This window comes from Oryctolagus cuniculus, chromosome 1, assembly GCF_964237555.1.
Source record: "Oryctolagus cuniculus chromosome 1, mOryCun1.1, whole genome shotgun sequence".
NCBI classification, from domain to species: domain Eukaryota; kingdom Metazoa; phylum Chordata; class Mammalia; order Lagomorpha; family Leporidae; genus Oryctolagus; species Oryctolagus cuniculus.
In genome coordinates, this window is record NC_091432.1 from 116325405 (window position 1) to 116353153 (window position 27749).

Sequence of the window (27749 nt, forward strand, 5' to 3'; positions counted from 1 at the left end):
GGTTCACTCCCTAGATGGCCACAACAGCCAGAGCTGTGCTGATCTGAAGCCAGGAGCCAGGAGCTTCTTCCAGGTCTCCCACATGGCACAGGGGCCCAAGGACTTGGACCGTCTTCCACTGAACCTGAGTCTCTTCAAAACTCTGTATTTCATTGGCAGTTGATTTTAAAGGGGGAGAGAGAGAGAGAGAAATAGAGAGAGAAATAGAGAGAGAGAGAGAGAATATCACAGTGAGATAGAAATTTCATGTCCTTCAATTCACTCCCCAAATGGCCAGAAAGGGTCATGGCTGGGTCAGGGCCAACACTGGGATCTGTAAATTTAATCAGATCTCCCTTGAGAGAAACCCAATTTCTTGAGTCCTCAGTGCTGCCTCCTTCCCAGAGTCTGCATTTGAAAAAATCTGGAATCAAGAGGAAGAGTTGGAAATCAAACTTAGGTATTCTGATATGGGACTCGGGTATTTAACCACTAGTCTAAATATCTGCTTCCTATCTACAAGTTTACAGGAAATGGGAAAGAAGAATTCATTAATACCACATGAATGCGATTGGCCAATTTCAGAATGTAGGAGTTTCTACACAATAAATAACGCAACTTCTCTCTTTTCTCTAACTATGGTCGAAAATATCTGTCAGATAGAAAAGGTGGAAACTAGAATCTAGTTCACTCATCTACTCTAATAATCTCCTTTCCTCTCCAGGTAGGCGCATGACCCGACTGCTCAGGCCGAACAAGAGCAAAAAGCGGGGTGATCTGACCAAGGGGGACTCTTCAGCAGCTCCTTTGTCAGTCCGATTCTGTCCAGCCTCCCTCTTGGTGCTGTCTAGGAAGAAAAAACTGACGAGCCCACTTTCGGTAGGTCTCGCTTCAATCTTCTACAAACCTCCCAAGGACAGGAATGTTGAGGGTTAGGTGTCTTCCTGTTATTCTATTTCCAAATGAGGAAATCTTGTGTCAGCCCCTTCCTTTGGCTGAAATGCTTTATTACTATTACTTCAAGGAAGAAAAATCAGATTTAGATTTCACAGTCAGACACAAAAGCAAAAAAATGATATTCTTATTGGTTCCACTGATTTCAGCTAAGATCCACATAGAACTGATCAGAAAAACCACAAAGGGCTATGTGTGACTGAACCACTGTGTCCACCTCACCCTCAGATTCTCCTTTAACCTCTTCCTTGAACTCTGCATGAGTTTTCAGTGTCCTTTCATTGCTTCCTCCTCATCCAAATGACTCAATCTTGCAACTCAGCATATCTCACAGATATGCTATTTGTAGCTCAAATGCTTCCATACATCCTTTGGCATATATTCATGCTTCTATCATGTGAGAATGTGGCCCATTTTATTTCCAATTAATATACTTCATAATCACCATATTTGTTAATTGTCCAGTGTTCCCATGTACTCTACTAGATGTAGGGAGTGTTATGCTAGGTGGGAAGGAGTTTATCATGTTAGTTTCATGTTAAATATTGTCCAGACCTTGTAGAATTTGCAACAAGTTTAAGGAGTTGCTAGGACCATCATCCAGACATCAACAGTGGATAAAAAGAAAGTTAAGGTTGTGTGCAATGCCCAAAGTTAGAGTGAAAATGAGTGGGCTAGTAGATTAAACATTCTAGAATACCTGACCCTGAAAATCCTTTACCTTCTCCCGTGGGCATAAAGGTGGAGCAATAGGAAATGAAAATCTGGTGAGTAGAGAATGCAATCCGAGATAGATTCAGGGAAGAGATGGATTTTCAGCCTGGATTTAAATGAGTACAAGGGACTACAGGAAGTAGGAATGGGTCACAGTCACTGAAGCATAGTAAACCAATGATAAATAAGTGTGACAGCTAAGTTTCCCTATGTGGGCAAGATCAAGGATATTTGGAAGTACTGAGAAAAGCATAGTAAATTAATAAAGAGTGGTTCATTAGAAGTTTGAATCAGAGAAGTTTGATTTAAAAGTTCAGTGCACTGAAGAAGAAAATATGATTAAAGCATGTTGAAATTCTTCAGATGGAAGTGTTAAAAATATATTCAGAGATCCCAAAAACAATTTCCTTCATTCCTGTCAGCTCTCTCAGTGTCCCCTCACACACTCTTGCTGTTTTTTTCTAAAATGGAAAGAAAGAAAGAAAATAAAGAAAGTAGGGGTGAAAGGTGGGGAGAGAGTGTGAGTGAGTGGATATAGAGGAAGGGGAGAGAGGGAAGCATCATTATATTCTTAGAATTGTATCTGTGAACTACATTGAATCTCTTATCTTTGTATTAATATAACAGTATTGTGAAAATAAATGGAAATAAGCCTTTGTTCAAGGCTTCTGGATCTGTAATGCCCTATCTCTTGTTCTTTTTATTTGCCATAGGATTTACTTTACCTTATTGACAAAGGATCACAGGCAGAGGGAATATTCAGGAAACCAGGAAGCATAGCATCTTACACAGCCCTGAAGCAAAAAATAAGTTCTGGAGGTACAGTTGACTGGAGCAATGAATCTCCTCTTGTGGCAGCCGCTGTATTACAGGTAGGGAGAGTTCTAGCGTCATGTATGCACAACATGGAGGTATGTGGATGGTTTCATTCATCACAACTACTCCAAGGCTTAATAGATTTAATAGATGGAATACTCAAGAGACAGGAAATTGTAGCAGGCAGCTACTCCCTTCATTGTGTAAACATTGGATGTCAGATAAATTTTCCTTTTTCTTCAAACTGACGTCTGAACACTCCATTCTTAGAAGTTTTTGATGGTCAGCAAACATTTGCCATACAATGAATCAACAAATGCACATAGATGCAAAGAAAATCTTCAGTCATTTCCCCTGTCTTTTATGCCTTTTTAAGAATGTGGTGGACAAAGGACTCTGCCATTGTGCTTGACTTCACTTTGATCACCTTTGGTATACTTTGTTTTTTGGATTGGGCTTAGCCCAATAGTCACAGTTGTATTTGAACAGTAATCTGAGTATAACACCAGGCACATCTCAGAAATCTGAATTTAAAAGTTGATGCAGCAGTCAAAATTGGATTAGAATTCTGAAAATATAATCAATGTAAAATATAAGTAGGTTTCAAAAGATGCAAAAAATTCTAAATATCTAGGAACACTTGCAAAAGAGAAAATAATAACAGAAAGAATTGAACCCTTCCAGATACTTGAATTTTGTTAACAGCTATAGAAAAATATGCTAACACGATAATGTCTACAAATGGGCCTTCAAAACCTATGAGAATCTGTATCACATTTGGTCTTTCTTTATCCTCCATGTGTGGCCAAATGAGAAATAGCAATAGGCCACTGATGACTTATAGGTGACAAATACTACACTCAGATCATAGCAATATACTAGGGAACATACATGAGATTCATGTCACTTTCCAGCAAGACGTAGAGAAATTGCACTGAAGGCTTTAAAATCCTTGGGAAATACCATGGGAAATACCTGGAGAGGTGGTCCAGACTAGACACGAATATTTGATCAGGACCAAATTGAATTTGTCATTGAGCTGTCTATAAGCAGAAGGTAAAGAACAAAATGCAATTTTTAGAACAAGCCCTATCAATTGACTGTAGCATAGAAAAACCCGAGATAAGACACAAGTTCCAAGTGCATGACAGTCCAGTACACAACAGACAAAGGTACTCCTGAATCCTCCTAGACTCCCACATCCAGCCACAGCTGGAAGCTTTCTCTCTCCACACAGATAAGGATTACTCCCTGGAAAACACAGTGGATGACTCTAAGTACCAGAAAAGGGTACTGCACACCAATGACATAGTCAAGGTAGAAGAGGCCTGAGATTTTGTCCATTTTCTTCACTGTTTTATTTGCTGTAGTACAAACTATGTGTGGCAAAAGAACAGCTCAATAAATTTTAGAGTTAGTGAACTGTTGCTGGATTACAATTGCAGTAGTAGTTGGAATGCATCTTCAATATTCATTGCTATTGAGAGTCTTGAGGCTTCTAGTGAGACCAGTGGAAGGAAAGCTGGCAGGCAATATGACAGCCTGCCCTGACTGTTGTCCAAAAAATGTGACTGTTCACTAAAGTTTAGGAGAAGGACTGACTTTACAGTGGTAAGACTTGTTCATCAGCCACATGATGTGACCAGTATTCTGAGTTAGCAGTTAAGAAGCCTTCCTTTGCATGCATCTAGCCCAAATACTCTAAGCTCTCGACTGGTGCTTTGTTTAAGTTGTATGATTCCCTTGTATAGAGGGCATATATGTTCCAACACAACGATTCATTCTGAAGTCTACCTACCTATTGGGAATTTGGAAATGCATATTCCACAATCCTCTGCTTTCATGTTGAGAACACTAAATGTTAAGGTGTGAAAGAAATCTAGGGTGAGGTTGTTAGGGAGTTTTCCCCCAAGAACAACACATAACTGCCATCGGAAGCTTGAATCCTCACTTAACATTGTAAATGAGTGCATGTGTTTGTATATTTAGTTCATTTGATTAAGAACCTTTGTTGTTAAGGTTTATTTAAAAGCACTGGGTCTGATATAAACATGTAAAACAGGTATTTTTCTATGCTTTTGGGGAAGTGATAGGGTTGAGGGTGATGCAGAACCAGACTCTGTAGGTTTGAATGAGTTTGCTAGAATATACAAACAAGATGAATCACACAGGAAGAGACTTTTTCTTCACTCCCAGAACTTCCTAGCTGCTGCTTTTTTGCTTCTAGCTTTTGTCAGAAGAAAGTTGAGCACCCATTTCTACATGAGCCCTTCAGAGAATTGGAGGTCATAGTTTGGATGTCTAAGAAGAGAGTTGGGATTAAACTGAATATTTCAATTAAATACTTTCTTTGTAATTAACCTCATATATATTTGGCATCAAATTAACATGACTTATCTTTTAAACTCTAAGGATTTTCTTCGAAGCCTGCCAGGAACTATATTTTCAGCCAAGCTGTATGACCAGTGGCTTGATGTATTTGAGGAAGAGGACAAGAATAAAGTACCTGCAATTCAGAGGTGTTGATACAATAATTACTGTACTTTAACTCTGCTTCACAACCACAGTCTACACAGCATGCAAAAACAATACTAGTTCTGCTTTAGAGTTCTATCTGCTAAACAAAAGAACAATGTGAAAGGGTCTCACTGGTCACACAGGTGAAAGCCAGAATGAAAAAAGATATAGGCTTTGCCTCTGTCATTTAGTTCTTAATTCTCTCCTAATGTTATTGATATGGAGTCCTTCACCATTGTACACATTCTGAATTTGTGACATTGATATGGGAGGAATACCGCTGGTCCAAGAGATAAGACCAATTTATCAGTGGTCTGACCTAAACATAATCCAAGAGCTAGCCGAGCAGAGAGGTCTATATACGGTGTACAATGCAACATTTTTGTATGTGTTTGTATCTAGACTGAGTCAGTTAAATTATAGCACTGGGCTCTTGTCATGAGGCAGCATTCTTGTGCTACTATCTTTAAAATGAACGTAGTGCTTTCAATTTGCTCGCTGTTTAATTTCAACAGTAAACTTTCAGTGCCACACATATGGCATGCAACACTGTTTTTTAAAATTTACTTATGCTTACTTATGTATTCAGAAAGTTTGCTGCAGTTAAAGCACATTGCTATGGTTTCACCAAAACTGCAGGCAGTGATTTTTAGATATGTTGGTTCATTTTCTGTATTTTCATTGTGTTGTGTTAAAGGCATTCAAAGTGCCCTATTTCCTTTGTATATATATGCAAGTTGCTGAAGAAAATGCATTTTCTGTGTTTAGGCTCTTAGCCCAGCTGCCAAAAGCCAATTTTATTATCCTGAAGTGCCTGTTTGTGTCCCTAAACAAAATTGTTCAACAGTCTACATTCAAAATTATCGCTACCTCAGACTTATCATTGTGTCTTGCCCCAAGAATTCTTCCCCTGTGGCATTCAACGTCCAGAAGCTCAGAGGTAGCAGATGAATTAAGGAAGAAGGTAATTAGATGTCTCATTTTTATGCCCTCGAGGAGCAGGGTCCCCTTGGAACCTGAAATTCAGGATATGAATTCTGAAAGACCATTTTTTAAAATGAACATTTTAGTGACACTGCTCCAAGTTCATTTATCCTATCCTGGGAGCTACGGGAGGGCGGCATGTTAGGTAGGAAAAAGGTAGCAGTGAGTCACTTCTCCTTTCCCTTTCAGGAGACAGAACAGTGATTTGACTTACCCATGGAGAGAGTAGGAACTCATGCACTATGATAGAAAGGAACCTGGAGTTGGTTGGACAAATCAAGGTGCAACAATTCTAATTCTCATTGTTGAAGGTTGTGTACATTTGAGCCAGGTTTCTACACCAGGGTTTTCTCAGCTGAGCAATGGCAGTGGGGGTAGCATCCATCTCTCCTGGCTGTCAGTGACGCTGCCTTGTTTGCTTGCACAAAATGAGCACACCTAGCTCCACACACCTTGACCTTACTCTGCCAGCTGTGGCTCATCCAGAGAAATGCTTGTCTATATCTTCTCTGCTACTGGCACTGGATGCAGAGCATCCTAAGAGAGCCACAACATTCCAAATGCAGACACAGTTCCTTCCCGAGCTCCCTCTCAATGTAAGGCTGAGGGGAGACAGAGCAAGGCTACAGGAAGCCTAGTCAAGCAGAAGTTCTGTTTGTAGCTGACTCCTTTCTTGTCAAAGGATTCACTGAGAATTTCTGCCTCCCAAGTTTAAGGTATATCATTGGGCCAGTGCATTTCACAAGTCTTTGTATACTGAATACTTTACAGATTTTACCATGCAACCATACATCTTCACCCCTAACTTCCTTTATGGATGACATTGAAATTATCTTTATGGTGAAGTCATTGATTTGAAAATGTTAGCAATTCAGCAAATCCCTAGTTACCCAATATTCTAGAGAGTATAATGGTTATTTCTGAGAGAAAACTAGTTTATATAATTTTATGTTAACTCTGAATTTTTCTCATAATTCTGAATTTCATGTTTCTTATAATGTTAAAATTCACATATGACATGATTTATGGCTATGTAAAATTAAAAAGAATACCTTATTTTCACCCTTTTGTGTCACAGGTTTCACTGACATACTTTCTAATACAAAACTGTCCTGAGATATTTAAAGATGCCACCAATTCAGTCTTGTGGAAGAGATCCATGATTTTCTACAACAATACTGGGGACAATGCTGTGAATTGCAATAATGTCTCGGGGGACAGTGACAACATTGTGGGTGAGAGCTCTCTGGGATCTCCATGAGAACATGGCAGATCCTCCATCTGGGGTCACTGGCTTTGCTGAGAAACAGATAACAAGGCCACCAGGTGTGAGAGAAGATGCTTAGACAGTGTCAGTTCTAGAGCTCAGGGGCCAGTACCAAGAACAATGTTGTACTGCCCAGACTCTACTGCCTCTGCCTTTTCAAGGCTTCCACAGTTCAGGAGCAGTTTCATAATGTCTTGAGACCAAAGAAAAGTTGAGAAGAGGTCCCTAATGTACAGAATTGCTTGTTCAAATCATAACTGCTTGAGAGACATCATGCTATGATCCATTTTGTGGATTCATTTTCTAACCTAATTTAAATGGGGCCTTTTCATATGAGAGTACCTCACAAGTTCTATGGAAACATGGAATTAAAATATCAGGCTTATGGCACAAAACATAGTCAAATCAATGTATAATTTTTCATAATATATATTTTTGACATCACGTGAAAATATTTTTGATCAACATGAAGTCCTACTTTAAAATTCTTTCATCCATAAACTTTTTGAAGTGCTCTCAGACATATCATTAATATGTCCAGGTTGAAACTCATTGAAGAGGCTCACAGTATTGCCTGCTTTATATCGGCTCCTTTGACACTCTGGGGTACCTGAAGCATCCCATGTTTCCAGTGCTCTTTGAAAGGGTGTGAAATGAAGCAGCATCACTGAGGAGCAGAGCACTTGCTCTGATGTCTTACAATTGTTCTGGAAGCTAGAACCCTGTGCCATCATTGAGTAGTGGCCCTGTCTTTGGCAGTTATTCTGTCACTCAGGCTCATACCAGTAAAATATGGAAGGAATATCGGAATTTTATGATTGCTTTAAGGGTTAAAGATGATTGCAAAGCAAATTAGTTTAAAAAAATCACAAAATATGACTAGTAGAAATCCCCATGAGCCTAGAAATTTGTACCATTCAATCCTAGGTAGATGTAGCTAAGAGACATCCAGCAATTTGATAAGGGTGAGTTTAGTAGGACTTGGGGGCATGTATCATGAGTCCCTTCCTATGTTTTCCAATCAGTGGTTTTATCATATTCATCCTATTGCTTAGAGGAAATATTTTGGAAAGCTCATTTGATCAGGAATTGACCTGACTCCATTATATGAGAATATTGATAACCAAGGCAATCTGTTTTTTTCTTCCACAGATACTAAGGAGGTGCAATCTCTTGATTGCCAACCCATGGATGTGACGCTGATTAAAACAAGTGAAGAGCTGAAGGGTGACTCTGAGGCCACCTTTGATGTGGGCCCACCTAGCCTTGTGTCAGAATTTTTACTAGGTTAGAATCTCCGTAATTACTTAACTACTTTTATTTTTCCTGAACTCTCCTTAACAATACACTAATAACTTCTTTTAAAAAAACTTTGCAAGATGATTCTTACTTTGGATGAAATCTTCCATTTCTGTAAAGAAAGAATTGAACCTCATGATAAAGGATTGGACATGAGGCACCTTAAGCTAAGACAACCTTTTTGCTTCATGGTTTTTGATTATTGGTTCTCAGCTGAACACTGTATGAACAATTTCCAAGTTACCAGCTCACCATATTGGATCTTTTTTTTTCCTTCTCTTTTATCTAAGAGGACATTTCCTGCAGAAATGTACTCAGAGATAAAAATAAAAAATATAAATTAGAATTGAAAACAGGAGTTTATTTGGCCAAAAATTTTAAATCCATACATCATTTTCTCATTAAATATATTTTAATAAACTTTGCTATGAAGCCTCAAAACATTCATGGAATATGTATTATGACTAATAGATAAATGGATTCAAAACTTATCATATCAATATCAGAAGTTGACATGAGTCTGTAATCTGAGAATATTTATACAAATTTTTAAACAACAAAAATTTAGATAACCTTTTGGTTTCTTTTCCACAGATAACCTGGTACCGCTCCTGGTGCCTACTCCTGTTTCAAGCATAGATACTGATTACACAGATCACGTAGAGGAAGACCTCAGATCCATAACTGGTATGGACCCATCCAGCTCTCTGTCTTCTATTTTGTAAATCACTGATGATTAGAATTTGCACTGTTATTATGACTCTTGTTATTCCTTGCTTCCTTTAATATTACACTAAGAACTTTTCCAAAAATATCTGCAAGATTTTTCTCACTGCTTCTCACAGCTTGTGTCCAGAAAGAACTGAATTTCCTGGTACAGAACTGGACACAAAACATTGTAATTTAAGACAACTTTGTAGCTTCATGTTTTTCGATGATTTGCTCTCAGCTGGACACTGGATGAGCATTTATGATGTTGCCAGCTCATCCCATCTGATCTCCCCTTCTCCTTTATGCAAGTGGACTTCACATATTTCGTTCAAAGATGGTATTTAAAGTTAAATATAAAGTTAAATTTAAAGTTAAATTTAAAGATGGAATCTATATATTTATTTTGGTCAAAATAATTTTTAAATCCATGCATAGTTTTTTCATAATGTATATTTTCATAAACTTTTTTCATGAAGCTTAAAAACTTAAGAAAATACTTATCATGAGGAAGCAGTGCATGTATTTAATAATTTTTTGTTCCAATACCAGAAGTTGAGTTTGGTATCTGAGCGTATTCATACTAAGACAACGGTTTTTTTTGTTTTTTTTTAATTAACAGAGGAATTGCAGACACCTCTGGAGTCCTACTCAGGCATAGAGACTGATGAGGAGACACAAGTTGGGGAAGTTGACAAGGCTCCACCTGGTACGAGTCTACCCAGCTCTCTGCTGTCCATTTTCTGAGTTATGAAGATAAGAATCCTATTACTACTTCTTTTGTTTTCGCTATACTTTCATTAACATTACCTCAATAACTACTTTCTCAAAAATGTTAAGGCCCACCTTGCTCTCTGTCCTCTATTTTCTGATCTCCATAGATTTGAATCTCCATCACTACCTTGGATTTTGCTTTTGCTTCATTTCCTTTATCAGTGTGTTAAGGACTATTTCCTAAAAGTGTCTGCAGGCTTTCTCTGAGTTTAAATTAAGGCCACACATTCCATCCAATAATAATCAAATTTCTGGTAAAAGGATATCCATGAGGTACTTTCTACTAAGAGAAGGCACTTTTGATCGTGTTTTTAGATCATTTATCTTTAGCTCATCACTCACTTTTCAGGCATTAATTGTGAAACTAGGCCCTTCTGAGAAGTCAACGGTGTTTTTTTTTTTTTTTAAAGATTTATTTATTTGAAAGTCAGAGTTACACAGAGAGAAGGAGAGGCAGAGAGAGAAAGGTCTTCCATCCATTGGTTCACTCCCCAAATGGCTGTAATGGCCAGAGCTGTGCCGATCCAAAGCCAAGATCCAGGATCCAGCATCCAGGATCCAGGAGCTTCCTCCGGGTCTCCCACGTGGGTGCAGGGGCCCAAGGACTTGGGCCATCCTCCACTGCTTTCCCAGGCCATAGCAGAGAGCTGGATTGGAAGTGGAGCAGCTGGGACTCGAACCAGCACCCATATGGGATGCTGGCACTGCAGGTGGTGACCCTGCTACGCCCCAGCACTGGCCCCAAGTCAATGGTGTTTTCTAAAGTCTCTGCTGCTACTAGTCAGTTCTGTTCCATCAGGGCAAGTGCAAATTTTTGTAGATGGTATGTTGTTGCAGGCTTCATCATTAACATCCTGTTGTCACTCCTTAAAATTTGCAAACTGCTGATTTTTTTTCAGGACATTGTCCTCATCACTTTTTTATAAAGCATCAGTGAGTCCACCAGCATTCAACCCATGCTTCCATATAAACCTTGTCTTAGTTATTACATCAATATTTGCTGAATAAAGATGCCATAACCTTGCAGGTGTCTGAAACTATCCTGTTGAGACATGTTGTAACAAGTTGGTATGAATACATTATTGTGCAAAGTTAATGAAATGTGCTTCATATGACATCTATGCATGCATTTAAAAGTGTTTGAATAAAAATAAAGTTTAAATTGCATTTCCACAAACATTTAGAACTTCCTCAGACATATTTGATAAAATACCTATTCCATCTTTCCATTTCTACCATATTTAGAAATATTCATATAACTAGTTGTTTACCATAATGTATATGCTTCTTATGGATGCAATAAGAATGATTCCATAACACACATCACTTGTATAACCATTCATTTGCTTGATGATGCATGTTAGTACTTTAGTGAAGATTCAGCTGAACGGTTCTTTTGTATGAATCTCGGTTATCCATGGGCTTACAATCAATCTGAAGCTTGACCATGGGACAATTGTGTGTCCTTAAGTGTAGGTACATCAGGTTGCATTAAACTGGACAAGCTATGTACTAATGTAAAATGCGAACAAAACTTTGCACATGTTACATACAGAAATAGGCCCTTGGATTTAATAATGCATTGACTTTCTTCTTCTTTCTCTTTTTTGAAAAATGGCACAGAAATGAATTCTAGGTAGATCTGACATTTTTCTTGCCTGCATCTTTCCTAGAGACTACTAAACTGGATGCAGTATTAGGATTGAGTCAAATGATATCCAGGCTGCTTTGGGTCAAATGAGTAAGAACTGAAATTACTTGGATCAGGGCTTATATGAACCAAAACTTCTGCTAAGTAGTCTATAATTCAGACTGGTACCATGAAGTGGCAACAGAACCAGGAGCCTCTTGATCTTTCTTACCACCAGGAGAGTTGCCCTCATGTGTATGCAAAGGTGATACACTCAATACCCTTGAAGTGGCCAGTAGATCTGTATTTAAGTCTGATTATGGAACACAGCCATCTATCAGGCTACACCTTGGCTCCTCAGTTGAATTTTACAGTGTTTGCTGTAAGGGGATTACTTGAGAAAATGTTAAGATACCTTATTGAGAAGGCATGCACACTTCAGCAATAAATCCTTTGAACTCAGCTGTTTGTTACTGATCACCTTTTCTTTGAAAAGCGACTCTGGATCAGCATTCATTTTGCAGGGACTGCTGATAAGTTAGAAATCATTTTGGTTCACTTGGTCAGATGTCACAAGGCACAAGACCATAGAGGATCATTGCACACAACCAAGGACACCGACTGCAAATGTGGGTTATCCGTTAAGCTGCCTGAAGTTGCCATCCCTACAGATGAGTGGGCCAGAGAATGACTAAGGAGTAGGCTCAGGCACTTGTGTGCGGAAGGGTGGATTCCTATGATGGGAGATAGTTGGCAATTGCTAGGCATTCCAAATGCCAGGGAAGATAAATGAATTGGGGGAGAATTACTATGAGATAAGATGAGCATCAATGTCCAATTGGTTTGAACACCAAATGCCTTCTACTTTTTCAGGTGAGATCTTACCCATGAATTTACTATAAACTTAGCATCAGGAAACTTGCACCTTTATATATTAAAAACCTCATGGTACAATGCAACAAGCTGTGGCTAGCACCATCTAACAAGTATTCTCACTGCAAAAGTTGAACATGGGGCTGTTCTAGATTTCCTTACCAGTTTCTAGGAGGTGGGGAAGGAGAGTACATGGGTTCTGGGAGCCAATTTCAGAATGTAGACCTTCCTACACAACAAAGGATACAATTTCTCCCTTTCTAATTACTCAACATATGTGCCATAACCTGGAAATACTGTAAATGAGTATCTATGACTTCAACTCTGCAACTAATCATCTCACTTCTTCTTCAGATCCCCACCAGGAGCGTACTCAAAGTCAACATTCTTTAAGAAAGTGGCTGAATCAGTGGGGCTTTTATGGAAGCAGGAACAGCTCGCTTGAAGAACCTACCCTGCCCACACCTGAGCCACCTCAGCTATTTGGGTCTCTGATCCAAGATGTTTGCAAGAATGACAACTTGCCCAGACCTCTCTTGGTAGGTCTCATTTTGGTTTTCAATAACCCATCTTTGTTGAGAGAACTTGGAGGGGTCAAGTCTCCTCATTGAAATCTGTCCCCCAGTGGAGAAAATATGAGATAGCCACCATATTTGGCTGATAAGCTTTGTTCATGCTACTGCAATACAGACAATCTCATTTAGGTATTGCAGAGTGAAAAAAGCAAGTCTATGTTTCGGAAAAAAGACCCCATACTCTTGGACAGAAAAATTAAAATGGGCTCTGTGTTTGAGTCTCTGTGAGTCCACCTCCCCTTCACATTCTTCTTGGATTCTTAAGAACCGGAATTATCTGCTAATCAGAAGTTTCCTGTCATTTCCTCTTCCAGGCAATTTAATCTTACCACTCAAAATGTCTCACATGTATTACATTTGTCTCTTCAGGGCTTCAACATAAAAATTCATCCCCTGGCATGTGTGAATCCTTCGTTCTAAAGGAATTTGTAAATTGAAAGCTACAGGTTGAGGCCTATAAAAGTTGGGGTACTATGTTGTGAGTGGTACATTTATTGAGGGTTCAGCCAAGCTCATCTCTTAATGTAAGGATTTGTAGGCTAGATGTGAAGAAATTCATCATGTCAGCTACATGGCAGATGCTGCACTAGACTTTGCACCTTCCATAGGTGTATGTAGAGGAAATTTGTATTGACATCCCCATGTCACCAAAGGAATAAAAGTCTTAATGAAGTTCTTTATTGTGACCAAGCTCACTGAGCAAACAAATGGCATACTTGATTGAAAATGCTGCAGAATAACTGAATCTGAAACTTACTGTTCTTCTGCATTAGACATGTAAATAGGGCAGTAGGAAATTAAAAAAAAACTTGGTAAAAGGGAATGCAATCAGAAGGTTTCAGAGAAGATGGTTTTCAGCTTCATTTTAAAGGAGAAGACAACTCTAAGAGGCAGAAATGGAGTATACAGTCACTCTAAAGGGAGTATAACATGGAAACGGATATAGAAACAAAATGTCCACCCTTGGGGACAATCATTGGGAAAGTTGGATTTAGAGGTGTAAATTCACGGGAAAGGATAACACTGTTAAATCAAGCATTAACATGTTTTGTTGTTTGAACATAGAATGACTGGTGGATACAAAATGTATTCAGAGACACCAAAATGAAATCTTCATAGTTATTTTCATTCCATTCTCTGTAGAGCTGTAACTTTTCATACTTTTGGTACCTTTCATACCAGAGACATACATGTGTTCTGGGTTTGTGGAAATGGGATGTCATGTAATTTTATACCCTTTATTTCACACACAGGATATGCTTTTCATAATTGAGCACAAAAGTCTGTGCACACCGGGCATGTTTAGAAAACAGGGCAATCGGAAATCATGTAGAGCACTGCAGAGGAAATTGAATTTGGGACGCCAGGTGAATTGGAAGAGGCAGTCTGTTTTGGTGGTTGCAACCACCTTCATGGTAGGAAAAGTTTTAGCATCACCTATTTATAATATGGGTGCCGTATGGTGGGTTTCACTCATTATGGTTGCCTAAGAACAATAATAGGCCTAAAGATTTAAGATTCTGAAACCAATGTCACAAAGTACATGTTGACGGCAACTACTTCATTCGTTGTTGAAAGCCCCATGGAGTGCATATGCTTTCTTTGATCATCACAGATGACCCTGTCCTTGTTCATTCTCAACAATCCATATAGAACTAATATTATTATAATGCTGTTCCCAAAATCATGTCAAAACTTACCCTTCCCAACACAGAATGAGGATCCAAACAAACCTTCTGGATTTGATGATTTTCACACCATATTATCAAGCTCTCTTTTTAAAAAAATTCTCTTAAGCTTCGAAAGCTGTTACAGTATTTGCCTTACACTGAATCAACAAAGGCTAAAAAAAAAGGGGGCCATCAAAACCTCCATTTATTTAATGATAATTTTTTCCCCCTGTCCCCTACGCCTGCACTTTAAAAGTGGTATAGGAACATTTTCACCACTTTTGCCTTCTTTCAGTTTCATGAACTCTGGTATGCTTGGTTAGTAACTATTTAATTTAACACACTATCCATGGTACTAAAAGTAGAGTAACTTTCAACACAAGCCTTGCTTTGAAAATGACTCTGAATTCAGGTGTAGTACCCAAGTTAGTTCAGAATTCTGAATATTTAGTTAATCTCTATGGAAAATAAATGCATTTTGAAAAGATGAGGCTAAATCACAAGTGCATGCTGTATTTCTATAAGAGAAAATAAAAGAGCAGAGAAAAAAATGAATCAATCCATCCTGCTGCTTTTTAAGAGCTATGTACAAAATATGTCACTGTAGTGATGATTAGAAATAAATTTTCCAAATTACATTAATATAAGACAGTTTTCCATCTTTCGTAGTCAAATAGGCCATAGGATAAATAGCAACAGTGTCATAATGCCTTGTAGCTATGCTAATGGTACAAAACAACAAGTTGAGTTTTATCCTCTGTAAGGTACATACATGAACTGGATTTAATTTTCCTGCAAGACTTAGAGTTATCCTCTGAAGACATTGTAATCTGGACCTTCTATGATTACCAAGTATGATAACTAGAGAATTGTTTTAGACAAGAAATAGATATGTAACCAGGGCCACGTTGATTTTGTCATTCATGTGTCTAGAAGCAGAGACCCAATAGCAAATATCTTTGGCATAATCTTCTTGGGTTGTGTTGTGACTTTAATAACCAGTTCCCAGGGCCAGCACTCTGACATACCCAGTTAAGCCACCTCCTGCGGTGCCACAATCCCATGTAGGCACTGGTTTGAGTCCTAGCTGCTCTATTTTCCATCCATCTGCCTGCTACTATTGTTCCTCGGAAAGCAGCAGAGGTGGCCCAAATACTTGAGCCTCTAAAAAACCCACGTGGGACACCCAGAGCAAACTTCTGGCTTCTGGTTTCAGATTGGCCCAACTCCCACCATTGCTGTCATTTGGAGAGTGAACTACAGATGGAAGACCTTTCTCTGTCTTTCTCTCTCTCTCTGTAATTCTACCTTTCAAATAAATAATAAATAAATAAATTTTTTAAAAAATCCAGCTTTTCATCTGGTTTAAGATATCAGAAAGAAGGCACATGATGCACGTGTGTGTTCCTGTGGTTTGCATCACCAAAAGTGCCTTGAGTTTGGCAAGCTCCCAGAGCCAGCCACAGCTGGAGGATTTCCTCTCTCCACAGGCTGATCCAACTCCACAAAAATACCTGCTTAATACATATTATTGATATGGGTGCTATTGCAGACCAATGACATAGTGAAGTTTTACTGGAATGGGACTGTGTCTTCTGACTTCATTGCTTCATCTCAAGTACTACTGACTGTGTCTGGGACAAATAATAGCTCAATGAATATTAAAATGTATGAACCTTCATTGGATTATAATGATGATAGTTGCCTGGATGCATTTCTTAAACCAACCACTCATGCTTAGATAAAGAAACTGAAATTTCATAAAGTTTCATGGGCTCAATTTCACGATATTAACATTGTGCATCAGTGCCATAAATGAGCAAACTTTCCTTGGATCCACTAGGAAGCTTATCTATAGTCTGGGTAACCAAAGACCTGGATTAGTGATATATCTAAATTATGCTTAAAATCCTTCTTGTGGGGATTGTACATGTTTCAACCAATGGATGTAAAGAATAACTTGTAGGTAAAAACTAGGCATATGGTAATATATGCAAGGCCTTTCTGCTTATAACTATAAAGAGGGGCCGATGCTGTGGATAGTAGGTTAAACCTCTGCCTGCAGCACAGGCATCTCTTATGGGTGCCAGTTCAAGTTCCGCTTACTCCACTTCTGTTCCAGCTCCAAGCTAAAGGCCTGGGAAGGCAGTGGAAGATGGCCCAAGTGCTTGGGCCCTGCACCCACAAGGGAGACCAGGAGGAAGGTCCTGGCTCCTGGCTTTGGATCGGCCCAGCTCTGGCCATGGTGGCCATCTTGGGAGTGAACCAGCAGATGGAAGACCTTTTTCTCTGTCTCTTCCTCTCTGTGTATAATTCTACCTCTCAAATAAATAAATTTTTAAAATAAAAAGACCTATAGAGAGATTAATTTCCATAAAGACGTGAAGAATGAGACTGTGATGTGAGTTTTCTCCCTTTGAGAACACACAACTCAAGTCAGAAACTTTCATCTTCACTTTCCAAGTGTATATGAGTATATGCATGGGTGTAGATTGTGGGGAGCAACTCGGACTAGACTGTTACTGGAATTAAGACTTATTCTATGCATCTGCTCTCCCACAATATGGCGCTGAGAAGGGAGTAACAGCTTCTACGCAGCTGCCTCCAGTTCGACCAGTAACCTGCAGGAGCTGATCCTGCTCCTGATTGGAGGAGAGCAGCGTACTCGGCGTGTGGGTAGCAGAGTTGGGATTGGTGGAAGAGGACTATAAAGGAGGAGAGAGACAACATGCACCAGGAACATCTATCTGAAGGAACACCTGTGCAGCCCCCGAGAGAGCCGGCCAGCGGTGTGCCGCTCCCCTGCGGAAGTGGGGAAAGTGGCAGGGGGAACCGCCCATCCACGGAGGTGGAAGGGACGGTAGCCAACCCGGGAAGAACCAGCAGCAAACCCGGGGAGGGCCGAGCAGACAAAAGAACAGCGCAGGGTCCTGTGTTGTTCCTCCGTGAAGAGGGGGAGTGACATAATGGTGCCGTGACTCGGATAGGAAAGCCCTAGGCAGGGTTTAGTGTCGTTCCTCCACGAAGACGGGGAGCGACAGTAGATATTTATGCCATCTGATTCCAAACCTTTACTGCTGGAAATTAAAACTAGTGGGCATGAAATAAACAGGCTAAATGTGTATGTTTATTTCTTATCAAGAAAATAGTAGAAGTAATATTGCTCAACAACAGATCTTACTTGTTTGTAAGATGTTCCTAAGGAAGGAAGTGTCAGATGATGGCAGTAGACTTTGTCTCCATTCCCACCACTGTCTAGACACCCTGCATGTATTCTCTGCTTTTGGATACAGAAAATCCACATGCATGCTTCTGTAGAGCAAGTTAAGTGGAGGGTTGGAGATAGTCTTGGAGCTGTCAGTTTGGTGTCTGTGAAGAACATTGGAACTAAACTCAAAGCATCAAAAGTTTTCTTTCCAGGTTAGCCAATGGCTGTTCCCATGAGAATAATATGATTTATTTCTTTTTTTTACCTATATAAGAATTTTCTTTCAAGCATTCCCGGCAGTCTTCTTACGGACCGTCTTTATGATAGCTGGCTTCATGTTTTGGATGAAGGAAACAAGAAAACTCAAATAGCAGCATTTCAAAGGTGATAATGCAGTAATTACTCTGGGGCTTTCTAAAAAAACCTCCATATTTTCTTAAAAAATCAGCTTCTATTTTGCCATTTTATTGGAAATCATTGGCTCGAGACAGAAGCTAGAGTAATAATCAAGTAATAGTCTTTGTGTAACATTATCAAAAAGTCAGCTAGCTAGAAAATTCTAAAAGTGGTTCAGGAATTTAATTGAATGACACATTTGTGTGTGCATTAATACCTGGCATGAGTCTTTTAGACAATTGATAATTCTTGTACTCTTAAACACCTTGTGCTACTACTTTAAATAGCAAAGGAGCTATTTTTATTTAATTTCTGTTTAAATTTATCAAGAAGCTTTCAGTTGGCTACATTCTAGAGTGCAATGACTGTTTTAAATATGCTTCTATTAAATTCAGTTCTAATGGTATTTGCTGCACTTAGCATATAATGTAGTAGATTCAGAGAAACATTGCAGAAAATATTTTGAAGACATTTTGCTACATTCCCCAGTATTTTAACTTGGTTGTGCCAATGGCATTAAAGGCATTTTGCTCCATTTCATCAGTAAGTACAATGTTTTAAATTAAAGTTCTTGCTTTAAGAACGCATTTTTCTGTGTTTAGGCTTTTCACACTACTTCCAACACCCAACGCTACTATCTTACAGTCCATGTTTGGCTCCTTATTCAAAATAGCCATGAATTCAACATCTTTTAATGAAACAACTTCTGACCTGTCCATGCATGTAGCTCTAAGCCTGCTTTGGCCACGTATTTCCGACATTTCAGAACGAAAAACAGAATGGCGAAGAAAGGTAATTGCATGTCTAGTTTTTACCCGTAGGGAGCACTGTCTCTACTTCGTGTCTAAAATTCAGTATATTAATTTTGATGGATCATTTTGAAGTGCACACTTCAGGTACTCCTCTGGAATATATTCATCCTTCTTGCATTCACTAATGGATTGGGAGAGCACTGAGTCACTTTTTTCCATCCAAGAATCAGGACAACAGATTCAAGATAAGCTTTAGAAAGAAAAAATTCATGTGGTATAATAGAAATGAACCTGGGCTTTGATGTTGTAGGAAACAAGGTTCTATGTCACCACTGAGTGTGACATTGAACACTGTTTCCCAGCTGAGGTTTTTTTATTTATGTACTGGTTATAATTACAGTGACACAAGAACTGGGTGACACTGCCTGAATGTTCTGGGCAGTATGGGTGCACCCATTGACCTTGCTCTGCTAATTGTGACTCATGCAGAGATATGAGTCTGATTTCTGCTCTGCTGGAAGAACATAAAAATGAGCCTACACTAAGCATCGAAGAAACTGAAAAATAGATCTCTGTAAAAATTAAGCATAGGAATGTGAGAGGGAGGTGGAGGATGGGAAGAAGCATGGATGGGAGGCAGGCAGGGGAGGAAGTGTCACTATGTTCCAAAATCTGTGTATATGAAATACATGAAACTTCCCTAACTTAAATAAAATTTAAAAAGAATGAGCCTAAGATTCCAGAACATCACAGTGGAGTGACAACATGACAAAGTCAGGCTCATCCAGAAAGTGAGGCAGAAGGCTGAGGTGAGGTGGGGCAGTGCACAAGGAGAGACTGCAGTCAGACAAGCAGACATTTTTTCTCTACCTGCCTCCTTTCTTGCCAATAGAAGCTGCTGAGAATCTCTGCTTCCCAAGTACAGACTACTTTGAAAATGAGATTCCCAAGTTTGTGTCTATTGGGTGCTATATGAATATTAAAATGTGACTATACTTTTTCACCTCAAACCTCCTAATTGAAAGTGTCATATCTCTAAAAATGTAGTCATTGATGTAAGCTGCTCACAAAAAAGGTGCAAACTGAAAGTGTTAATCCGTGGATTCAAAGAATTTAGATATCTGTTGCACAAATACTCTGAAACCTGATAATGTTTCATAGAGAAAAATGGGTTCATATGTTTTAATATCGATGCTGAATTTTTGGAGTTTCACATTTTTGTTAGATCCACAATTCATATATGAAATATGGTTTATAGTGATGCAAAATATAAAAATACATTTTATTTTGGTCTTTGTGTTACAGGTTGCCCTTGTTCAATTTCTAATTGAAAATTACGTGAGGATTTTTAGGAGTGACATCTTCACCTGCGTTGGAGAAATCACAATAGATCCAAAAAGCTACCCTGCAACTGCAGGTACCCTGGATCATTTAATTGCCTTTGGTTAGACCACTATGTACCTACCTAGACTCTGTTGAGTAGTATATTACGTAGCCCAGTCAAAGAGGTGCAAGTAGTATTGTTCATGTACAAACTGAGCCAACTGAAACTCTAAAAATTTTGATTATCTGTTCCTCTAAGTGGCATAATGAGGAGCCCCTCCTGATTTCTGACCACCAGGAGTGCTGCCCTCATGTGTGTGCAATGGTGATGCACACAATGCCCATCAAGTGCCCAGTGTATGTGTCTTTAAGTCAGATTTTGGAAACACAGTCATCTATCAGGCTACACATGACTTTTACAGTGTTTTAAATTAAGAATGCATTGAGTTGACTCAGTTTATGATTTGGTATAAGGAGGTTAACTGAGAAAACATTTAGATACCTTATTGAGAAGGTATGCACCTGAGCAGTAAATCCTTGGAATTCAGCTGTTTGTTACTGATCACCATTTCTTTGAGAAGCAAACCTTGATCAGCATTCATGCAGGGGCTGCTGATCAGTAAGAAAGCATTTTGGTTCACTTGGCCAGATGTCACAAGGAACAAGGACATTGAGGATTATTCCACACAACCAATGACACCAACTGGTGAAAGAGGAATAAGGTCACCCACTGACTTGCCTGAAGTTCTCAGCCCTCAGGAGCAAGGGGCCAGAGCATGGCTGAGGAGTAGGCTCAGAAAACTTGTGCAAAGAAAGAGATTCCTGTGATTGGAGATAGTTGGCAGTGGTTAGGCATTCCAAATGCCAAATAAGAAATCCCAGGGGCTGGTGCCATGGCTCACTTGGTTAATCCTCCTCCTGCGGCACCAGCATCCCATATGGGCACTGGGTTCTAGTCCTGGTTGCTTCTCTAGTCCCGGTTGCTCCTCTTCCAGTCCAGCTCTCTGATGTGGCCCGGGAGGGCAGTGGAGGATGGCCCAAGCACCTACACTTGTGTGGGAGACCAGGAAGAAGCATCTGGCTCCTGGCTTTGGATTGGCGCAGCGCTGGCTGTAGCGACCATTTGAGGAGTGAACCAACGGAAGGAAGACCTTTCTCTCTCTCTCTCTCTGACTGTCTATAACTTTACCAGTCAAATAAAAAAAAAAATCCCAAAATGAGAGGAGCCTGACTATGAACAGAGATGATTATCAGCTTCTGATTTATTTGGAATACCAAATGCCTTATAGCTTGTCAAATGAGACTTGATAATGAACATGCAGTTTAAACTTAGCATCAGGAAACTTGCACCTCTACAGGCTAAAAACCTCACTGTATAATGCAACAAGCTGTGGCTAGCCTTGTCTGGCAAATATTCCCACTAAAGAATTGAACATGAGACTGTTCAAACTCTAGATTTCATTAGCAGTTCTATGATATGGGGAAGTAGAACATATTCTCACCACTTGGGTGCTGGGTGCCATTTCAGGGTTTAGACATTTCTATACAACAAGAGATGCAGTTTTTTTCTAGCCACTTCAATACGTGTGCTATAGCCTGGGAACACTGTAAATGAGCATCTCTGACTTCAGCTTTGCATCTAAACCTCTCATTTCTCCCTCAGATTGTCACATGAAGAGAACTCAAACGATACATTCAATAAGAAAGTGGCTGAATCAGTGGGGCCTTTGTAGAAACAAGGATTTACAGCCCAAAGAGCCTATCCCGAGCTCACCTCGGCCAGTTCAGCTATTTGAGTCTCTCATTCAAGATGTTTGTAAAGATGACAAACTGCCCAGATCTCTACTGGTAGGTCTCATTTTCGTTTTCAATAACCCACCTTTGGAAGGGTCAAGTCTCCTCATCTGTCTGTCACCCAAGTGGAGGAATCATTAGATAGCCACCAGCATTGGCTGAGAAGCTTTATTCATGCTACTTCAATGAAGGAAAATCTTATGGAGGCATTTCAAGTGATATGGAAAATTCAACAGGAAAGAAGATACTGTTGTCTATGTCACTGGCTTCAGCAAAGCACCCCATACACATGCACAGGAAATTCCCAATGGGCTCTGTGTGTCTGAGTCTCTGTGAGTCCACCTCACCTTCACATTCTCCACTTGTCTCCTTCAGAACCTGAACTATCCACTGATCTCAAGTTTCTTATCATTTTCTCTTCTATACAATTCAATCTTACCACTCAACATACCTCACATGTATTCCATTTATCTCTCCAAGGCTTCAACATAAAAATTCATCCACTGGCATGTTTTACTCTTTCCACTCTAACAGAACTTTTGAAATGAAAGCTGCAGATTGGGGACTATTTGACTGAAAATTGGTGAACTATAATGTCAGTGGTAAATTTATTGAGGGTCCAATATCTCACCAAGTTCACCTTTTAAGTAAGGGAATCTTAGACTAGAAGTGAAGAAACTCATAATTTCAGGTACACGGTAGATATGGCACTGGACTTTGCATCTTTCATGGTGAATACTGGCAAATCTGTGAGTATCATCACCCCCAGTAAAGGAAAGTCTTAGTAAAGTTCTTTTTTGTACCCAAGGTCACTGAGGTAGGCACTTGCTGGTGGTGTACTTGGCTGAAGATGCCCTAGAGAGAAAAAAAGACTGGGAAGGGAACACGAGGCCCAAATAGTGGGACTCCTGCCACCCATGTGGGAGACTGGGATGGAGTTCCTGGTTTCTGGCTTCAGTCTGACCCAGCCCTGGAGTTGTTTTGGCCATTTGGTGAGTGAATCAGCAAATGGTAGATCTTTCTCTGTTTCTCCATCACTGTTGTCACTCTGCCTTTCAAATACATACCTAAATAATTAAACAAACAAAACAACAACAACAAAAAGAAAATGCCCTAAGATACTTGACTCTGAGAATTATTTTTCTGTATTTGTTATGAAGATAGAGCAATAGGAAATAAAAGACTAGTGACACAGGAATGCAATCCTAAGGTTTCTGAGAGGAGACAGGTTTTAAAGCGACGTGGCAGACCAGGAGATAGAAATGGGGTATATAGTCACTCGGAGGGGAATAAAGGAATGGAAAGTAAATTGAGCAATATGATGTCCACAGTTATGGACAATTATTGTGGCAATTATTGGTTTTTGGGGAGAATGAGTACATAACGTTTGCTTATAAAAGAGTAATTCCACAGAGGCCTAGAAGCAGAGAAATTGAATTTAAAAGTAAAAATTCACTGCAAAGGATGGCATTGTTAAATCAAGCACTTAAGATGTTTTGTTGTATGAACATGGAATGACTCTGGGTACAAAGTGCATTCAGAGACACCAAAATGAGATCTCTAAATTTGATCTCTATTCTTGTTCTCCAGACTTGTAACCTTGTATGAAATAGCTTTCTGTCACAACAGGGGCATGCTTGTGCTTGGGACTTGTGGATATGAAATATCATATGATTTTATGCCTTTTATTTTATCCAAAGGATATGATTCTTTTAATTGAACAGAAAGGTCCACTTACAAAGGACATTTTCAAAAAACGTGGCAATGAGAAATCATGTAGAACCCTAAGGTACAAACTAAACTATGAACGCCAGGTGAACTGGGAGAGTGAGTCTGCTATTGATGTTGCGACTACATTAAAGGTAGGAAAAGTGCTAGCATCATCCATGTATGGTATGGAAGCTGTGGGATGGCTTTCCTTAATGATGATGATCCAAGAATAATAATAGACCTGTGGCATTAAGATTCTGGAAAACATACTATAAAGTTCTTATTAAAAGCAGCTACTCTCTCAGTTTAAAATCCCATGGTTTGCACATGCTTTCTTGATAATCATAGATGACCGTGTCTTTCCTCAGCCTCAAGAACCAATACAAAAATACCATCATTTTTCTTGCTACTCAAAAAAACACTGTCAGACCTACCCTTCTATATACAAAATCCTACCCAAACAAGTATCCTGCATTGGGTAACTTTCACACTGTCTTTGTAACAAAGGATAATTTTTCACACAAGACTTCTGAGCTTTTGAAAGCTGTTAGAGAACTGTGCTGTAGCAGCACATACTCTGCTTCACAGTGAATCAACAAATACTCAAAAGAGACCATCAGAACCTCCAGTCCCTCATCACCCTTTCCCCTGTCTCTTATGTCTGCACTTTAAAAATGGTATACAAAGGATTTTTACTCTTTCTGCATTCCTTCACTTTTACTACTCTGATATGCTTTGTTCGTAGTTACTATGTTTGACACGCTACCCTCAGTAGAGAGTGTAGAGTAACCTTGCTCCCAACATAAGCCTTTACCTCAAAATCTCACTATCAATGCAGGTGTAATAGCCATAATTATTTCAGAAGACTGGACATTCAGTTCAACTCCATGAAAAATAAATACAGTTTTTAAATGATACAACTAAATCACAAGGATTTCAATATATTTCTATATGTGAGAAATAGTAGAACAGAGAAGAAATTGAATTGATACATTTTACTACTTCTTAGAAGCTGTGTAAAAAAGTATGGTAGTGTGGTTGTGACTTCAAACAAGTTCTGAAAATTCCACTGCAATTATTCAGTTGATGTTTCCTTCCCCCTCCTCATATTTGGCCATAGGACACATAGCAAAAATATAGTAATGGCTCATTTTGACATGACTGTGCTTAGACAATAATATGAATAACATGTTGAGTTTTACCCCCCTCCCCGTAAGGTATACACATTAAATAAATTTAATTTCCAGCAAGACTCAGTGATTCTCCCTGAAGACTTTGCAATCTGATTCTTTTTTTTTTTTTAAACTTTTATTTAATGCATATAAATTTCCAAAGTACGACTTATGGATTACAATGGCTTTCCCCCCATACCGTCCCTCCCACCCACAACCCTCCCCTTTCCCACTCCCTCTCCCCTTCCATTCACATCAAGATTCATTTTCGATTATCTTAATATACAGAAGATCAGCTTAGTATACATTAAGTATGGATTTCAACAGTTTGCTCCCACACAGAAACATAAAGTGAAAAATAATAGATGATTTTTTAAAATGATGATGAAATCAGAGCAGACCTATTGTCATGTTTAATCCCAGTGAGAGTCAAGTTGGGAATTGATAATTTCTTTTTTTTTTTTTTTTTTTTTTTTTACAGAGGATCCGTTTAGTATGCATTAAGTAAGGATTTCAACAGTTTGCACCCCCATAGAAACACAAAGTGAAATATATTGTTTGAGTACTCGTTATAGCATTAAATCTCAATGTACAGCACATTAAGGATAGAGATCCTACATGAGGAGTAAGTGCACAGTGACTCCTGTTGTTGACTTTACCAATTGACACTCCTGTCTATGGCATCAGTAATCTCCCTATGCTCCAGTCATGAGTTTCCAAGGCTATGGAAGCCCTCTGAGTTCTCCGATTCTTATCTTGTTTAGACAAGCTCATAGTCAAAGTGGAGGTTCTCTCCTCCCTTCAGAGAAAGGTACCTCCTTCTTTGATGGCCTGTTCTTTCCACTGGGATCTCACTCGCAGAGATCTTTTTGCCAGAGTGTCTTGGCTTTCCATGCCTGAAATACTCTCATGGGCTTTTCAGCCAGATCCGAGTGCCTTTAGGGCTGATTCTGAGGCCAGAGTGCTATTTAGGACATCTGCCATTCTATGAGTCTGCTGAGTATCTCACTTCCCATGTTGGATCACTCTCCCCTTTATTTACTCCATCAGTTAGCGTTAGCAGGTACTAGACTTGTCTATGTGCTCCCTTTGACTCCCAGTCCCTTCACCATGACCAACTGTGAACTGAAACTGATCACCTGGAACAGTGAGAAGGCATTGGTACATGCCACCTCGATGGGATTGAATTGGAATCCCCTGGTATGCTTCCAACTCCACCACTTGGGGCAAGTCAGCCTGAGCATGTCCCAAATTATACATCTCTTCCCTCTCCCATTCCCACCACCATGTTCAACAGGGATCACATTTCAGTTAATTTTCAACACTTAAGAATAACTGTGCATCAATTACAGATCTAAACCAGTCATATTAAGTAGAACAGATAAAAAAAACTACTAAGAGGGATAATGTATTTAGTTGTTCATTAACAGTCAGGGCTATGCTGATCAAGCCACCATTTCCCATAGTGTCCACCTCACTCCAACAGGTTTCCCTCTTGGTGTTCAGTCAGTCGTCACCGATCAGGGAGAACATATGGTATTTGTCCCTTTGGGACTGGCTTATTTCACTCAGCATGATGTGTTCCAGATTCCTCCATTTTGTTGCAAATGACTGGATTTCGTTGTTTCTTACTGCGGTATAGTATTCTAAAGAGTACATATCCCATAATTTCTTTATCCAGTCTATCGTTGATGGGCATTTAGGTTGGTTCCAGGTCTTCGCTATTGTGAATTGAGCTGCAATAAACATTAGGGTGCAGACCTCTTTTTTATTTGCCAATTTAAATTCCTTTGGGTAAATTCCAAGGAGTGGGATGGCTGGGTCGAACGGTAGGGTTATCTTCAGGTTTCTGAGGAATCTCCAGACTGACTTCCATAGTGGCTTGACCAGTTTGCATTCCCACCAACAGTGGGTTAGTGTCCCTTTTTCCCCACATCCTCGCCAGCATCTGTTGTTGGTAGATTTCTGAATGTGAGCCATTCTAACCGGGGTGAGGTGAAACCTCATTGTGGTTTTGATTTGCATTTCCCTGATTGCTAATGACCTTGAACATTTTTTCATGTGCCTGTTGGCCATTTGGATTTCCTCTTTTGAAAAATGTCTATTGAGGTCCTTGGCCCATCTCTTAAGTGGGTTGTTGGTTTTGTTTTTGTGGAGTTTCTTGATCTCTTTGTAGATTCTGGTTATTAACCCTTTGTCTGTTGCATAGTTTGCAAATATTTTTTCCCATTCTGTCGGTTGTCTTTTCACTCTCCTGACTGTTTCTTTTGCAGTACAGAAACTTCTCAATTTGATGCAATCCCAATAGTTGATTTTGGTTTGATTGCCTGCGCCTCCCGGGTCTTTTCCAGAAATTCTTTGCCTGTGCCAATATCTTGAAGGGTTTCTCCAATGTTCTCTAGTAACTTGATGGTGTCAGGTCGTAGATTTAGGTCTTTAATCCATGTTGAGTGGATTTTTGTGTAAGGTGTAAGGTAGGGGTCTTGCTTCATGATTCTGCACGTGGAAATCCAATTTTCCCAGCACCATTTATTGAATAGACTGTCCTTGCTCCAGGAATTAGTTTTAGATCCTTGATCAAATATAAGTTGGCTGTAGATGTTTGGGTTGATTTCTGGTGTTTCAATTCTGTTC

At 39.4% G+C, this 27749-nt stretch overlaps 1 protein-coding gene across 4 annotated transcripts in view; it reads left to right on the forward strand.

Moving 5' to 3' along the window:
- Positions 1 to 27749, forward strand: part of LOC100357199 (rho GTPase-activating protein 20) — a 50402-nt gene that overhangs the window by 15255 nt on the left and 7398 nt on the right. For 2 of the 4 annotated variants that reach the window (XM_017342864.3, XM_051818793.2), the window contains 15 exons: positions 704 to 858; positions 2361 to 2519; positions 4876 to 4982; positions 5749 to 5944; positions 7043 to 7199; positions 8384 to 8518; positions 9125 to 9217; positions 9861 to 9947; positions 12870 to 13054; positions 14344 to 14505; positions 18243 to 18352; positions 18967 to 19156; positions 20422 to 20533; positions 22103 to 22287; positions 23934 to 24095. In XM_017342864.3, the coding sequence (XP_017198353.3) occupies positions 704 to 858; positions 2361 to 2519; positions 4876 to 4982; positions 5749 to 5944; positions 7043 to 7199; positions 8384 to 8518; positions 9125 to 9217; positions 9861 to 9947; positions 12870 to 13054; positions 14344 to 14505; positions 18243 to 18352; positions 18967 to 19156; positions 20422 to 20533; positions 22103 to 22287; positions 23934 to 24095 (2195 nt within the window). The remainder of the gene's footprint in view (positions 1 to 703; positions 859 to 2360; positions 2520 to 4875; positions 4983 to 5748; positions 5945 to 7042; positions 7200 to 8383; positions 8519 to 9124; positions 9218 to 9860; positions 9948 to 12869; positions 13055 to 14343; positions 14506 to 18242; positions 18353 to 18966; positions 19157 to 20421; positions 20534 to 22102; positions 22288 to 23933; positions 24096 to 27749) is intronic. The other 2 variants (XM_051818820.2, XM_051818812.2) reach the window with 2 other exon arrangements.